The sequence below is a fragment of the Podarcis raffonei genome, chromosome 9 (genome assembly GCF_027172205.1).
Source record: "Podarcis raffonei isolate rPodRaf1 chromosome 9, rPodRaf1.pri, whole genome shotgun sequence".
In the NCBI taxonomy this organism is placed as follows: Eukaryota; Metazoa; Chordata; class Lepidosauria; order Squamata; family Lacertidae; genus Podarcis; species Podarcis raffonei.
This window is the reverse complement of record NC_070610.1, coordinates 69,966,788-69,984,481: the sequence shown is the minus strand read 5'-3', so window position 1 is coordinate 69,984,481 and position 17,694 is coordinate 69,966,788. Positions and strand designations below refer to the sequence as shown.

The 17,694-nt window shown below is 42.3% G+C and overlaps 1 protein-coding gene across 3 annotated transcripts in view; it reads right to left on the bottom strand.

The window, feature by feature from the left end:
- The window catches only part of CNOT6L (CCR4-NOT transcription complex subunit 6 like), a 35,922-nt gene that overhangs the window by 4,614 nt on the left and 13,614 nt on the right, over positions 1-17,694 (bottom strand). For 2 of the 3 annotated variants that reach the window (XM_053404339.1, XM_053404340.1), the window contains exons 2-11: positions 10,695-10,816; positions 9,329-9,515; positions 8,207-8,292; positions 7,465-7,554; positions 5,954-6,022; positions 4,268-4,425; positions 3,554-3,708; positions 3,165-3,316; positions 1,744-1,971; positions 145-347 (exon numbers count right to left, since the gene is read on the bottom strand). In XM_053404339.1, the coding sequence (XP_053260314.1) occupies positions 145-347; positions 1,744-1,971; positions 3,165-3,316; positions 3,554-3,708; positions 4,268-4,425; positions 5,954-6,022; positions 7,465-7,554; positions 8,207-8,292; positions 9,329-9,515; positions 10,695-10,806 (1,440 nt within the window). In that variant the 5' untranslated portion in view covers positions 10,807-10,816. Of the gene's footprint in view, positions 1-144; positions 348-1,743; positions 1,972-3,164; positions 3,317-3,553; positions 3,709-4,267; positions 4,426-5,953; positions 6,023-7,464; positions 7,555-8,206; positions 8,293-9,328; positions 9,516-10,694; positions 10,817-17,694 lie in introns of those variants that run through there. The other variant, XM_053404341.1, reaches the window with a different exon arrangement.

The window sequence follows — 17,694 nt, the reverse complement described above, 5'->3', positions numbered from 1 at the left end:
CGCATCTGCAATTGAATCACGGTCTAAGCTGCAACTACCCATAGGTTTAAATGTGTTTGGTTTGAATCACAGTAAATATAATCATCTGTCGTTCCAGTACCCAGCTGATATATTCTTAGTTGCTTCTGCCACAGCTCTACTTACTTTGAAATCAAAGGTGTAATTGGTATAAGGCATCAAGTTGTTTTCGTAAGCGCTCTTCAGCTGGAAGCCGTGAGTGATTCTTCCTTCAGGAGCCCCGTTCTTCCCATTGCCACTGAAGTTCATGAGACACTCATTGTAACGCAGCTCCTTGAAATCTTTATGGTTGTCAGCTACTATTCCATTGCTTAAGTATTCCACAACACCTGTTTGCAAAACAAAACAGTCAATCTGTTGCTGCCGGATGCTAATGCTGAATTGTGCCACCTGTTTTCCTGTAGCTTAACATGAACTCAGTTCTGGAGCTCTATGCACACCAACAGCAGCCAGGGAATTATTAACGCTGCAAATGTTTTCATGACCAGGAGGGAAGAATTATCACCCAAGTAGCTATATATCCACCTGCTTGAAATAAGAAATAAGCTATTTAGCAGTTAGAGAAATACCACCAATAGTTGGTTAAGGCTGACAGCATTTGTAATTAGAAGGGAAGTGATTATTTATGTACTAAATGTGATGGTGGTTCTTGTAATTCATCATTCATCTGGTTATAAATAGCAGTTTCCCTGGGCAAACAACACTGGTTTAACAGAGGGTTTGCACTTGTTCACCTTACCAACCCCCAAATCTACCCTATTACCTCCTCTCCTCATTTTAGAATGCAAGACAACAATTCAGCAATTCACATTAAAATTTCCCCTTGAGACACAAGACATTGAAAAAGATCATTTTCCACTAGGTGTAACATTGGTGGAAAGTTGATACAAGATAGTATTGACTTTCAATACCATGTCCCTCCCCCCACCCTCGACAGCATACAAATCGATATGGTTAATCTGATCCAGTAACATTCCCCTCACCACACACAAACAAGACACACTTGTAGCCCACCGACTGCAACCAGCCATGCCTTGGGCCCTTTGGTCTCTTGTTCCACCAACAAAAATAAAATACATGTTTTAAGTGATGCTAACACAAAAGTTTTAAAGGTAAAGGGACCCCTGACCTTAGGTCCAGTCACGGACGACTCTGGGGTTGTGGCACTCATCTTGCTTTAATGGCCGAGGGAGTCGGAGTACAGCTTCCGGGTCATGTGGCCAGCATGACTAAACCGCTTCTGGCGAACCAGAGCAGCGCATGGAAACGCCATTTACCTTCCCGCCGGAGCGGTACATATTTATCTACTTGCACTTTGACGTGCTTTCGAACTGCTAGCTTGGCAGGAGCTGGGACAGAGCAACGGGAGCTCACCCCATTGCAGGGATTCGAACCGCCGACCTTCTGATCGGCAAGTCCTAGGCTCTGTGGTTTAACCCACAGCACCACCTGCGTCCCACACAAAAGCTTTACTCATATACTATATAAAACAATGGAATTTTACTGTCTCCCCTTTTCCTGCCGTCTTTCCCCCCTCAATTCCATATTGCCTGTAACAGTAATGTCTCACTCTGAATGTGACCGATTTGAAGGATTCTATGACTTGAAAACGGAGACTCTGCATGTACTACTGTTACCGAATAAAACCTTTTAATAAATACATTTTTAATAAAAAAAGGTAAGTCTTAACTTTGAAGTAAAAGCAAAACTGCTATTTCTAAATACCTGAATCCGGCAGTGAGTTGAGATCTGCACACAGCACCAGAGGGATGGAATTCTTATCTGTTATTGGGCTTCCAGGCCGGCTAGAGGCTTTCTCAAGGATGCTTTTCAGTTCCGAGACAAACATCATTGTCTGGACAAGTTTTACATCTGAATATTCAGGGTCCCAATGCATGTGGGCGTTTGCTATAATAAGCAGCTGGTTGTCCACGGTATGGAGAGGCTTCATACCTAAAGGCAATGAATTCTAAGTTAATTCAACTCCTTCCATGATACAGAAACAAACAAAGCATTTAATTACATGCAAAGGAAATGTTCTTCACTGTGCAGATACTGCTGGACTTGTGGCCTGGGAGGGTTTATGTGAACAATAGAGCACCTCCCCATGGCCAGAGTATCTGTATTTGTCTCAATTTCTGTGACAGTGGTGGCCTGGTAGAAATTATGATAGAAATTAAGGCAGTTGAGGGTACACTATGCACATGGTTGTGCCAATTCAGACCAAATAGTACTGTGTACTAGTCATGCGGCACACCTAGTGGCATCCATGCGGAGTTCCAGAGAGAATCGTGTTAGGAGAAACAAAATGCTATGAAAAATGAGGTCAGACTGAAGAAAGAAGGAACACATTCTTCCCGAGTGACCGCTCTAGCATGAGCTATGTGATTTGGAGTGGCAAAGGCCACACCTGCACGGACAAACTCACACAATGCATGCAGGAAATACAGACACACCCCACAAAACACTTACGCATGATGTCAGCAAATAATTAAATAATTCAAATCAAATCCGGAAATGGCACGAGAGACAGCTGGAGAGTCCTTGTGGTTTGCAAGGAGACCCTCCCCGGAGTTTGAAGAGGAAATCCGGGAAGGAGCCCTGAAGAGACCAGAGGCACAGCAGGGCTTTGTTTACGCTGCTCCGCCTCCCTGCCTAACAGCTGATGTGTGGAGTGGAGTAGCACAGCAGCAGCAGCAGTATGGATTGAAGAGAGAGTTGGCCAAGAGGGTGTTTAAGGGGTGCTGAGAAGGTGCTCCCCACTTTACGCAATTTCACTTATGCAGGGGCCGGAATGTAGCCCTTGCGCAAGTGGGGGGCCGCCTGTACCAGGTTCAAGCTCTAACATATCCTGTAGAAAGGACAACTGATGGGAAAGACCCCTGACTGAGCACTACCACAAGTCATAGCAGCCAGAACAACACTGGATAGACCAATGGTCATACTCAATTTAAGACAGCATTTTTGTTCATAGGGATGAACGGATCTGTTTCAGAAGTTGCTTCAGCAAAGCAGTCCACTGAGCTGGTACTGTTCTGTCTCCACTTAATTTGTACTATAAAGTGGCATTATTTCTATACAGGAAAGTTTCACTTGTTTAAAAACTAGTACTCTCCCCCTTCGTGTTGAAAATGCCTGACACCCACCTGTCCCAAACAGTTCCTTATGCACCTCTAACACGACAGCAACGCCAATGTTGTCCTTTGTCATCACTCGATTCAACATAGCTTCTGATCCTTCGGAGTTCGCCATTGCCACTTGGTTGAATTCTACCGTGTGCTTCTGCACCAATGTGAACCTGAAACATGTAAAACATACCCAAGAACTCAGTCAACAGATATAAAAATGCACAAAGGTAAAGGGGGGGAAAAAAGACTACTAGAAAGCCAGAAAACTTCTCCCTCTCATTTTTTAAATACAAAGGTCAATTTCATGTCCACATTAAAGCAACAACAGACGCTGCTTTGCAAACTTATCAGACACGTGTGAGGTATGGGCATGAAACAATGAAGTCAAATCAGCAAAAGTCTCTTACTTTTCTGTTTTGAAGAATACTGCACAACCATCCACATGCTTTCGCTCCTGCTCAGACATGATTTTGGCACGTGACTTTGGAGAAAAAAATCCATCATATCCACGCTCTTTTAATGCTGGCAGAAAGAGGGTGAAGTATTGCTCAGTTTCTACTTCCTGAAAAGGAACATCACACAGTGGGTAAGTGTGTCTGGCTGTTAACCAGAAGGCTGGTGGTTTGAATCCATCCAGGGTTGGCTATGGGCAGGATTCTTGCATTGTAGGGAATTGGACTAAATGACCATTGGGTCCCTTCCAACTCTGGGATTCTATGATTGTTAACACTGAAGAAAACTGTGCTGAGAAATGTAGGCTGTCTCATTTTTGCCTGTTTCAGGGAGGGTTACATTGGCATGGGAAGGACTGAGCAGTCACATTCACAAGTCATCATAAGCCACGGTTGCCAAGTTATTATGCTTTATTCAGAATGAACAATGGACAAAGGGCCCTGCAAAAAGTATTTGGCCAATGGCAATCTTTTGTTATTTTCACATCTTAACATGTTTTTAAGATACTTTTAAAAAAATTTAAGCTGTAAGACTACAGAAGAAAACATGAAGAAGTACTTTGAAGAAATGCCCTTGACTTTCTATCAACATTTTAAGAAGAGAATACGGGAACCCTATTCCTACAATTTCCTGATGAAAATCAAAGGGCTATATTCTGTTATCATTACCTGAAGGCTAATGATATCTGCATCCCAGTTCACAATTTCTTCCATGATTCCCTTTTTTCTGTATTCCCAATTTAATGCCCATGATGGGCAGTAGCCATAGAGCTGTCGGGTGGCGTATTTATCACACAACACATTATAACACATCACTGTAAAAGAAGCTGGAAGGAGAGAAAGTAAATATTTGGTGAAGAGAACGTTGAGGTACCACACACTTTTGACATAAGTTATCACCCCTTAGAACAAGGAGTTTCAGCGGAATTAAGTAGGTATCTCTGACTTAAAGGTCAGTTTTGCAAAAGCTTCCAGAATTCCTCTAATTTTTACATTGCAATTCTTTTATTTGTATTTTAAATGTTGTATTTTATTTTTGTGAGCCACCCAGAGAACTAAGTTGTTGTGTGGCCAACATAAAGACTGTAATTAAATCATAGGATTAAGAAAAAGAAACTTCTTTCAGATGCCAAGTACTAGTTTAAGAAGCTAGAGTTCATTAACCTCTATTTTAACTACATGGCTAACTGCTTTGCATAGGTGGAACTATCAGCATAAATAAACTTATACAGTACATTGCAGAGATGATCTAGCATACTTTTCAGGTTTACATATTTTTGCACATTACCTCAGCCAGAACAGATAACATAAAAGGCTATTAGGTTTTTCTTAAATGAGATAAAGCTGCAGCTCGTTGCTAATTAAATTATTCAAGTTGCTAAGAACCTCAGGTGAAAACTTAGATTCAACAGACAGATTCATACATTATGAATTGGCCCTTTCACCTTTAACGGTTCATATGAGCAGTACAACATCCGAGGATGACCATTCTGATATTTCTGTTAAAAGGACTTTTCACTTTCTCAGCATTCTTCTCAAAGTAGCCACACATTCTTCCAAGTGAACCCTGCTCTGATATTTCACTGATCACATGCACAGAGCAAGTTTGAACAGATTTGTAGCACACAAACTGGTCCTCTCTCTACAAGTGGAAGCAGTTGTTGCTCAGTTACACTGACAGTAACTTCAGCACCAGCCCATTTGCCAATCTCTTAATGGTGATCACATGCTCCTGCCCCATAGCTTCTCCACTGAGATTAAGGCTTATGTTGGTACTGGCCCTATCCACAGCAAACTCTAATGAGGCTTCTTGAAGCAGGATCTGGTAACCAGCTGGTTAGCTCAAGGGGGAAGGAGCACATCTTCCTCATTCTCTAACTGGATAACGAGATTGCAAGCCTCAATTCTGCATGTGGCCTTATGAGGCCATGGAGAAAAATGTTCCAATGACCCTTTCTGGGAGCAGATTTTGAGTAGTTAAAAAAAGGACTAATAAATATGTGGATTTATATCATGTTACCGGCCATCTGATACTACTGCAGACAGTTCAACCCCTGCCCCTTGGCTTCACCTTCTGCAGCAGCACAAAACTGGGGTCTTTCTGGGGTTCCAGTAACTGAGTTCTCCTTGCCTTCTGCTGCCTTCAGACCCTCAAGGTACTTCCCGTTTCTGTCCCAGGCAGCTGCTTGGTTACACAAATAAAGCAGGCAGAGAACTCTCTTTTGTGGGCTGTGAGGTTTCTTCAATCATCATCAAGGATGAATAAAACTTGACAAATGAGGAGTGCAGCTGTACAAAAAGATATCTCCTTGCTTATCTTTAATTTACAGGAAGAAGAGAAAGTCACATAATTACCGGAGGGCAGAATTTGGTCTCGCTCTTTCAAAGTAATCCATGGCCTTGGAGGCAGCTGCTCCGGATGAACTGAAATATTGAGAAAGTAAACATTAATGAGCGCTAGAAAGCCCAGTATCCCTCAAGAACTTGCAGTAGTCACACTCCATATTGTAGTACATAAGTTCAGAAAAGAAAGCATTTAACTGCAAGCTGAAAGTGGGATATGGGTAGAGAAAATGTTTAGATGGTGCAGGTTTCTTGTACCTTTAGATATAGGTGGGCCCTGAACAGCACTGCTTTGTCTTTTAAGTAGCCTTTAGTTACCTTTTCACTTTTATCCTCACTGAGATCTCCAATGGTAGTACCAATTTTATTTGGGAACAATTATGCCTGATTTCCTTCACCTTCTCACTCACTCACTCACTCACTCACTCACTCACTCAAACATGCACACAGGAACCTAAAGGAACAGCCACATTTTGGTGTGATCACTTTGTTGGATCAACTAAAGCCTGTGTAACATCTACCCTATTGGCATAGTTGCCACCCAAAACTGATTCAAAAGTGCTGGAGGAAAATGTATGAATAGGTTATTATTTTGCCCATAAGGTTGAACGATCACAAACCATTATCAGCACCTGCAAAAGAGGTTCAACAGGCATGCAACATTCCATGTGATGGGAATAAGTTACAGGGTAAACAATTCATACCAGCAGCCTGCTCATCCCTTCCATATTGAAGGGTTTTTCCAGTGACAATCATCCCATGCAGGCTTAATTAAAAGATAGAGCATGGTTTCCACTAGGCTCTTCAATCCAGAACAACTGAGATTAGCTGAAGCCATATCCAGAAAGCTGTTTTGAGTATGAAAGACTTGGTGTACACACATAAGTTTCCCAGCTACAAATGGTCTCTTTTAAAAAGGAATTATCAATATATACAGGCCAGTTCCTCCACTGAATGAATGGAAACCCTCACCAAGTAAGAGAAGAATCCCTGATCTGGGAATAGCTACTACGTGGACCTTTGAACTCAAGACTCTTGATGAGCTGGCACTCAACATCATTGGGCAGGTGTTAGACAGATAGAGCCAGCTCCCAATATTACATCCCCCTGCAGTGTAACCGAGAAACAAGACCCAAGACAGAGCTATACAGGCAGGAGTAGGATCAGGCTTGATTTTGAATGGTTGGGATCAATGGGGAAGGGGAACAGGGGTTTAGCTTCTATCCTAATGTTATCAAGTGCATGCCTTTACTTTAGCCCACATAACCAAATGCCCACCATGTTTCGTTACAGTAAAGTATACTGCATTTGTGGCAGTTTTGTCATAATAGGCAAAGGCAATCCTCCCAATTAGCATTGCGTAGTGTACTGAAAGGGGCATACTATGTTGGGAATGCATAGCACACCCCCTGCACCCATCTAGGAGTGCCTGCAATATGAAAACTCCCCCTCTAACACAAATGCCACCTGTCATTTAAGACAAGCCTTTCACTGCTATCAAAGTGAAGGCAAATACTTCTTACCCGCTAGATTGTCAAGCATGTAGTTCAGTAACTTCCGTGTTCCATCTGAGTCCTGGTACAGGCTGAGAATATCTTGTGATAAAGGATTGCCTAGAATAAAAGTGAGACATTGAACATCAGTTAGAGCCCAACTTCTCATTCTGTCAGAGGGGAGGACGGTAGATTTGAAAGGGGTGTCCTAAAGCAGTATTTGAATTCCAGAGGAGTAAAAGAGTGGTCAGAATGTCAGGCTTCAAGTTACAAGAAAGGAGATTCCGATTAAACATTAGGAAGAGCCTTCTGACAGTAAAAGCTGTTTGAAAGTGGAACAGGCTCCCTTGGGAGGTGGTGACTCTCCTTCAGTGGAGATTTTTAAACAGAGATTGGATGGCCATCTGCTATGGATGTTTTAGTTGAGATTCCTCTATTGCAGGGGTTGGACTGGATGACCCTTGGGGTCCCTTCAAATTCTACAAGTCTATGATTCTATGATTCCAAGGGCTTTGTTTGGTCTGCATACAGCAGGAAGACAGCAAGACAAAGGGCACAGCAAAAACCCAAAAGGACTTCTCCTAAAGCTTTTCATGAATAGATAACAAACAAAATAGTAGGCTAAGAAACCCATTACCTACACTTTGCACAAGGTTTTGTCCTTCAGCCCTACAGGTTTCTTTGGTGAAAAGACGGAACAAGGAATTGATAAAGGGATGAAAGGATAGAGAACAAGGTATCATGGACATGTATGGTTTAATATTTCAGTTACCTTTCAAACCTAGTGTTTGCAGCTGGAATAGCCGTCCAAGTTCATAAGGCAAAACTCGTAACAAATTGTTGTTTAAAAGCAATTCCCTAAAGACAGAAGAAACACGTTAGCAGGGTCAACTTTAAAAGAATTCACATATTGTATGTTCTGTTTATCTTGCAAAATGCCAACTTTTGTTTTGATATTCCTTTGAGTGGCTATGTTGCCGAAGGGGAAATATGTGTGCATTAATACACACATTAATGGCCACAAATTAGCTCTACAGTGGTTAAGTGTCTGCAGTTTGGTGATCTGGAACAGCCCGCCCAGCCAGGTGCCCTCCAGAGGCTTTGAACTATAGCCCCCAACCATCACCTCTGAGAGAGGTTGATGTTCACAACTTCTGGGGGGCACTGAGTTGGAAAAGGCTGTTGTGGGGGGGACGACCCAACTTCCAACTCTGACTTGCTTTCACACTGGAGGGATGAATCAGAAGTTGGAAGGAAGTCAACAACCCCTGAAAAAATGCTAAATCCCCAACCAAGCCTATAATTCATCCTTGGATATGGACCAAAAAAGCAGAAGATGACGTACAAGGATTGGTAATTACTGTCCTTTGCTTTTCAGGGGAAAACTCCATCTCCCTTTTTGCATAGTAACAGTAAGTTAATCATTTTGGCACAAAATCCCACAGGAAGACCTTCTCTATACAATGAACCATTAACATTATCAAGTTTGTGAGCAAATATGGAGGTGAAGATCGGCGTCATTAAGGTAGTCTAATGACATAACTACATTTAGGAGAAATGTGAGGGTGCTGCTGCTGTGTTCTCTTCTCTCCCCCCTGTAATGTGTAGTAAAATGTAACACCGTCATCCTAGCACTGCCCATTTCCTCACCCCCCATCCATCATCATTGGCATCAGGTGGGCAAGGCACAATATGAGCTACCAGAACTTGAGTATCATACCATGGTGTGCCACCCAAAATGGTTGAAAAAGAAGGCAGTCAAATTAAGTTCTGAAACTGTGTATATCGACAGCCAAGTTAAACTGCAACATCAATTTAACAGCTGGACTAAAAGTAAAGTTGCAGCCGAAAACTTTTCTGTAATTATTTTGTAAGAGGCAGTGAAACTCCTCACCTGAGAGATACCATGTTTCCTAGTTCTGCTGGTAAACTTCTGAGTTTGTTGGATGAGAGATCCAAGTAAACCAGATTATGAAGCTTGGCAATATCAGGTGGAATGCGAGTCAGATAGTTGTCATTGAGGTGGAGAGCAGTCAAGTGTGTTAGTGACCAAAGAGACGTACTTAAGCTCCGCACTCTGCCTAAAATGAAGAGCACGTGGAGAATGTTAAGCGTTCAGGCAGCTGTTTCTACAAGTATACTGATAGTTTTGCAAGAAAAATGTGCTGATTTATCATCTCACGCCCACCACAAAACATAATAAAATGCAGGATATCTGCTATGACTTTTTGGCAAATATACCATTGTAGCTTTTTTTGCAGGGAGAGGGTGATAAAGGCAGCTGAAAGGGGTTTTTTTTCCCTAAGGGGAGGAGGAAGAAAGAGGGCTTCCCTCCAATTTGGAAGGGGGAAGGAAACAACTCTGTAGTCACGTATTTTAATTATTAATTAATTAACTAACTACATTTATATGCTGCTGTTCATCAAAAAAACCATGGGGTACTTTACAACATAACATAATACATAACTTAATATCAATACATTATAGAAATCAAAAGTCACATAAATGCAATTATAATAAAAATACATAATACAAAATACATAATAAATATATAGATTCTCATAACAGCAAAAGCATAAAAATGAAGGAAGAGAAAATCAGATGCAGGCTATCTAAAGTGCACAAATATTACATTAATCTGATGATATCAGATGGGTTGAGTTCTATTATTCCCCATTAACACCCCTCACCTTCATCCCCAACTATAAACAATAACCAACAAGGGTCTAACCCAATCCCTTCTGAATTCATATTAATTAATGATTATTATTATTTAATGGAGCCATGCAACTTTCAAGTTGCTTGAACTTATTGTAGAAAACTGTACATGAAACCACTTTGAAGCCACTTTTGGAAATAAGTGATAAATGGAAAACATGTTTTTTTTCTGAAATGAACATTAGATGGTCCCCCCCCCCAATTTCAGATCTGAGAGGGGGCAGAACAATAGAAACACACATACTTCTCTGTGCAGTCACCTCAGATTCATATCTCTAACTCTTATAGTGCCTTTGCTAAGGCATTTCATAGGGGATGCCCACTTGCATCTTAATAATGTGAATGGTTTCAAGTGCTCAGGCTGCAGGCAAACTGAAACCAGATATCTTGAAGGCAAGATTTTCACACACTGATGAACTTGCCTCTGAGGACCTGCTGATCCATTCACAAGTTTTATCAGGCAGGTGGATAGATACCTGGCCTTAGGCCAGAGAGAACCACCTCCACCTCCCATCTGATAGGCAAATCATTTCATAACTCACCCGAGATTTCCAATTCTGCCCAATGGGACTTCTTCCCATTGGCTACCTCCTCTGCTGACATGATGGTGTAAATTCTGCGAGGATCTGGAGGATCATATTTTTCCTTTGGCATCCCTATTAGTCTGAAAGAGAAACCATATGATTACCACATTGTGCTACCAATATTTTTCTTATCACTAAATGGCCCACCAGACTGAGACAGAACCCTAGTGTATAACATGTAAGACAGAAGCCTTGTCTGTTACAAGCATCCCTCCCAGTGAGGAATGAACTAGACATGATGGCAGACACTCTGCATGTTTAAACAGAACTATTCCTGTTATGTAAGCAGGGCAGAACTGGGAGAAGAAAATGGAGCACATACATGAGAAGCACAGAATCCTCCATCCAGTCATGTTTGCTGCTTCAAATTCTTCTCTCTCTCTTTTAAGCACTTTCAGCTCAGATACTAGAAATCACAACAGCTGGACAAAGACTTAAACGGCAAGCACAGGGAATGTTCAACACCCCACACTGGGATTCTGCCATCATTTCGGCAGTTAAATGTTTTAGCCACACGAGGCAGTAAAGGTAAAGGACCCCTAGATGGTTAAGTCCAGTCAAAGGCGACTATGGGGTGCGCCGCTTATCTCGCTTTTCAGGCCGAGGGAGCCGGCGTCCCCCACAGACAGCTTTCTGGGTCATGTGGCAAGCATGACCAAACCACTTCTGGTGCAGCGGGACACCATGACATGTGTCAGAATGCATGTAAATACTGTTTACCTTCCCACCACAGTGGTACCTATTTATCTACTTACACTGGTGTGTTTTCAAACTGCTAGGTTGGCTGGGAAAGAACAATGAGAGCTCACCCTGAACTGCCAACCTTCTGATCAGCAAGCCCAAGAGGCTCAGTGGTTTAGACCACAGTGCCTGCAACTGTCATGTCTAGTTTGGCCTTTAAGCAAACGCTGGAGAAGAATTGAACTAAGCACAAGAAAACCCAAGATGAGCAACATGAATTAAAGTGATGAATGTCTCTCCCAAAAAGCTCACAATTCAATCTTTTATGGTTGATAAAATTATTTTTCTGGCCTCAGCATAATATCCCAAGAGAGATACTATTTTTGCAGCAATTTAATGATGATTCCCAGTTTCTCTTCATGAACTAAAAACAAAAATTTTCTGGAAAACATGTAACTAGGTATTTTTTTCCTAGTCAAAGTGTGCTGTTAACAAAAGTGATCTTGATTAACTTAAAGCATTCAAACCTTGGAATATATCACACAATTAATTGTTTCTTAGCCTAATGATTATAAAAAGCTAACAGTTAGGAGAAAGGGTTGAGGACCACATTCCCTTGGGGGAGAATCTGTGCAAGACCAGATGCTGGCAGTGGGCAGGCCAGACCACAAAGTGGCTTTTCCCTCTCTGCCACCTTCTCTCACTTTCCCAGTCTTCCTCTTCACCACCACCCAACAGGCTGCTAGGGCAGGGAGAGTTCACTCTTGCCAGAGGTGCACCGATTAACTGCAGAAGGCTTTCACCCCCTCCTCCCTCGTTCCACCTGTTCTTACTCCCTCCACCCCCCCTGCCCCCCGGCTCTATCCACCCACATGTATTTAGGTGCAGAGCCACAGGTTGCCCACCCATGGTCTGATGGAAAAGACGAAGAGAATTCCAAAGCTCTATTGTAACTTGAAATGAACTTGTAGCTAGCTAGTCCCTGCAGTGTACAAATCTCCAGGCAAGCCCTTAGTCACCCTTCCTGCCCTTAAAAACTGCTGGCTCTTTAAGGATAGATGGGAGTCAACAACAGCCCTTTGAATACCTTCACCTTCCACCCTGATTAAAATAAATCTATGTTCTGCAAGTTACATGTAACCAAGTACGGTATGTTTCTTTTGAAGTACCTCTAATTTCAATGGGACTAATTCCCATGCAAATATCATGATTACTGCCTTAGATCTAATAGCTGTAAATCAGAGAGAGAGAAAGAGTGAGGGGTGGGGGAGAGAAATTTAGAACCAGACCTGCTGGTAGAAATTTTAATGGAAAGTTTCCATTTCACCCTGATGGACTGCTGCAAAAGATGGTGTATCTTTAAAAACAATTTTAAAAATTTCCAATTAGCAAAGGATTCGTGGATTATTGGTGGTTCTTTCATTGTAACTCGATGTACGCTGCTTTCTTCCAGTGAATAATGCTCTTAGCCCTAGTTCAGAGTACATGTCAGTTACTCTATGTCCACAAAAAGGTTTGAAGAACTGAATGTACAGCGATCCAGTTTGGCAGAAACATGTTGAAAAGACCTTCCATCCCACGTATGTATCTCAAGAGTTGGCATTTGTGTTTAATGGAGACAAAACAAACCTCCAGGTTACAAATTTCCAAAGGCATCCTTGGAAATACAAGTTGCCAAAAGAATTGCATTCCAGCCTGAAACACTTAGAACAAGCAACCATTTTCTTAAAATAGCTGTTATCGTTCTAAACACATCCATTGTGGAAAGGACTCCTGTACCCTTAACAGTGTTTGAGGAAAGGATTTTGAAAGGGTAGCATAGAGCGTTACCACGCAAAGAGAGGAAAAGCTACAGATGCTGAAATACTCCTTTCACGGAATTATTCAAAGAGATAGGAGCCCCATCTGGGACTGATTATCACAATGTTTTACACTTATTAATGTGGCTGCTTTGAGCTGTAAATCTCTGCACAATACTCTCAGAAAAAGTGACAAGGGTTTTAAAAACAAACAGACAATCTCCACCGAGTCCCTATACTACCACTCATTCATACAGAGCAGGAGAACAATGGTGTGACAGGGGCAGGCCGGCCTGTGGCCCCTGAAGTTAGTAGCTGCAGATCTTGCATCCAAATAAGAGACTTGAGAGTAGAGGCAAGGCAGAGTCCTACTGCTGCCCCCCAGCCCTCACCTTGCCCAGCCTGTCCGGCCCTTCCCCACCCTGAGACGGGCTTTTACTCTGCCTGGTTGCCCCTGGCCCGGCCTCGCTCACCGCCTCCCCACGGCACGCTGGCTTCCTTTCACCCAATGGAGCTGGAGAGACCCTGGATGAGGAAGGTGCGGGGCCAGCGCCTTCTCCAACCCTCTCTCTTCTTTTATTCCCCTTTTTCCTTCCTTTTTCCCTTCCTTCCTTCCTTCCTTCCTTCCTTCCTTTTACATAAAAAGTCGCTGTTTTGCTTCATTGCTTTTCCTGGGCTTTTTCATTCATTATTTTGTATGCATTCCACACACACCCCAAAGAGGGGGAGGCAGCTTTCTTTTTATTTATATGTCTCTCCCCGCCTCCCATTTTTCATGCACAAATTTTGCTGCATCCCTCCCCAGCGCCCTCCGATGGGATTCAATCCTTGGCTTCTCAAATTAAAAAGATATTGGGTAGAAAGACTAGAAGCATTTCTGTTCCCCATCCTAGAGAGCTGTTGCCATTTGGAGTTCAAGTGGGTAGTTGCGGTGGCCGCGGCCGCCGCTTGCGGGTTGGTGGCAGGCTCTGTCTTCTCCGCGGTGCCTCTCTGGAAGAAGCAGGTGGTGGGTAAAAGCTCCAGCGATGCTCCGGTTCCCCTACCTTCATCTGTGGCTCCTCCGCCAGGGCTGCTGCTTCTGTCTTCACTGGCCAACACAGCCTGCTACCCCACCACAGCGCCTGGCTGGCTGGAGAAGCCCAACTACAGTGGTACCTCTCGTTACATACTTAATTCATTCCGGAGGTCCGTTCTTAACCTGAAACTGTTCTTAACCTGAAGCACCACTTTAGCTAATGGGGCCTCCTGCTGCTGCCACACTGCCAGAGCACAATTTCTGTTCTCATCCTGAAGCAAAGTTCTTAACCCAAGGTAATACTTCTAGGTTAGCGGAGTCTGTAACCTGAAGCGTCTGTAACCCGAGGTACCACTGTACGGCTATTGGGATGACAACTGGGACAGGTAAAGCAAAGCATCTTCAGGCCTCTTTGTGGGCAGGCAAAAATTGTTCACCCCCCCCAATATAGTCTGCCCCCCCAAGGTCTGAGCAACAGTGGACCAGCCCCCTGCTGAAAAGGTTTGCTGACCCCTGGATTAGACATTTCTTTTTCTTAGGAACAACTCAAAGGATGTTTGTAATATTCTGAATTCACAGAGTCACAATCAGATTTTAAGTGCATTCCCACTGAAACTAAGTGTTAATTTTCAGAGCTGTGCAGAGGAAAGGAAAACAGAAAAGCTACAAAGCAGAAAAGCTGTCGGACTCATTGCAAAAAGGCCACGCAGCAGCCTCTAGTCCTAACACAAGCTCTGCTCAGATATAAGTATGCAAAACAAAAAAGAGGCAATGTCCTGTGAACATTCCAAAGAGAAGATATGCCTCCAGTTTCTCACACAATCAGCAGCTGCAGGCTGTTCTCAAAAACATCAATGAAGTAGGACAAAGGAAAGATCCCAGGTGAAGTTCAGCTAGCCATTAAAGTTTAGCCTCTAAATCTTAACTCTAGGCTTTTAATGTTTAAAAGGTTTATTTTAAGCAATGTAAACACTGTCAGATTCTCTAAATACAGTTTCAGAAAACTGACCAAAAAAGGTGGACTGATATTTTTGCTTTCAAGGCTTATTTATCCTGGAGAGCCAGCTAGATTGCTGTGCAAAGATATTCGTGGTAGATGACTGATGGCTTGCCAGAGGAACGCTATAAGCAGCTGTGCTGCTCCTATCTGGACACTGGTCAGCAGCTTTGATTATCTGGAGAGGGGAGTTTCCTGCCTCTAAAGAGGAAGCCAACTTTTTTCTCTGTACACACTGCCAAATGATTTACACGATGGTATCCCCAAACATCCTTTATGAATCTACCAGACAAACACTTATAAGGAAGAGTGATCAAAGGCCAATTCACACAACCATTTCCTCTTTAAAAACTGATTTCTGCAACTGTGGGATACTTGCAGAATAAAGGAACGCATAATTTATACACCACCATACTGACGCCCATGCCCCTTTTCCTGGGGCAGCTACAGAAATGTCTAGCAGCTGAGAAAATAGCAGTGGATGAAGGCCAGTTGCTTTGATCTAAGGCTAAGCAAGACCTCAGGGCAGGTGTTGGCTCTAAAATCTGTGTTAAGGAGCCATATAAATTATAACAAAATATAGCTGAGTCAAAACACTGGCTATTGCAGACTGCCAAACTGCACCTGAGGGTAGATTTAGGATGTTATTTTCCTCTTTCATCTGACTGAATATTGGATTTTATGTTTAGCTGGTTGACTATTGTCATTTGAACTCTAGCTTTATTTAATAAAGGTCAGCATCTTGTGAAGTCACTTAGATAATAAACATAAAAAATATTTTGCCCAACTGTTCACAAAAGATCTCAGGGTGTTTGAGACTTTGTAGAGATATGCTGTCATGGTTGTAAATGCAACTCAGAAATTTGCCATCTAAAAACTTCCACCTTAATTGAGACACAGCAATAATTTCCGTTTCCTTCTTTGCCTTATAAAAAAAGGCACAGTGTTTGCTACTAAATTAAAGGTTATACACCAAAATATAGGCAAACATCTCAATGAGAATTGTCTGAAGCCTAAGAGAAATTTACAAGGTGTTTTTCTCAGTGCCAACTGCAGAAATTATATAAAAGGGTCTTCTTCACAAATTAAAATTTTAATGCTTACACCTAGAAAGGCAGGATGTGAACATGACAAACAAGGGTTTCAGGAATTTGTGCATGATACATCGGAAAACTGGCATTGTCTCCTGTCATCTCAATACTGAATGAAAAATGTGGTTTGGTGCTGTCTCCAAGTAACTAAAGTTTATACCTAGGGTTTCTAGACTCTGGCCCCCAAACCTCAATCAGGTGGAACATGATGTTTCTGTGGATGTGGTTGAAGACAGGAGATTGCATATCCATCACATTACATATTCACATTGCCTTTTTACTGTTTCCTTTATTTCTTATATTGAATTTTATTCTACAGGCAACCCCCAGTTTGCATGGGGGCTGTGTTGTGGGTACACTAGCACACACCAGCAGTCGTGCATAAGCCCATTCTACCCTCACCCTGCCACCTTCTCGGGTCAAAAGCATGTGTCAGCAGTCATGTATCCATCAGTCACATGCGAAGTAGTTGCCAGCTGTATTACAACTTGAACACTATGGAATCGCAATTGCTACAACAAACAGAAAAATAGTTAAGGGTCATTCCACGCCAAATCACCTCATTTTAATACTCGATTGTGCTCTCATGTCTCAGATTTTGTTCAAAATTTTTGTGTGTGTACATACATATGAGATAATCTCTAATTAATTTTTAAAGATATTTTTGGTCCAAAATTGGTGTGGAATGACCCTTAAGTAGTCCACCAAGACCCTCAGCGATTTTCAAGTGGCCCATGAGGGGAAAGTTTGGGACTTTCATTCAAACTTCCATTCAAGATACTCTGCTTTCAGAAGACTACTTCCCTATGAAAGAAATACTAACAGGTTCTGGGTTTTTGGCCAGGTTCTGGTAATTGGTTTTGCGCTATGGTTGCCCCACACTCATCTTGCAAGAGGTGGAGCAACAGCTTTCAGCATGACAATTGGCATGGTTCATGTGTGTGTTGCAGGCATCTCACAAGGGAATGGCTGGATGAATGGTTTTTTTCCATTGCAATATGCTTACGAAGCTGGCACTAGGCAGAACTTCTATATTATGCATGCTTTTCTTGGTATAGATATTAATACTCGTGGCATAAAAAGTAATGCATTAAGTTTCTGTTTGTTCAAGTCCTAATATAGTACACAGATCACATGAAGTAGATTATGTTGATGCCTACAGGTTCTGGTGATACATCTTGTCCTTGCTAGCATACACCACATGTTTTGCAAACTGGTGCAGATGACAGGCTTTAATATATTTAAAATACTATACATTTAATTATTTATGCTTTTACACCTGACTCCTAAAAAATTCCACAGGTAATTAAAATGCTTCAGCTTCTATGAACACACTACTATGTATGTGTGCTTAGAGATGCAGAATACAAAGCCA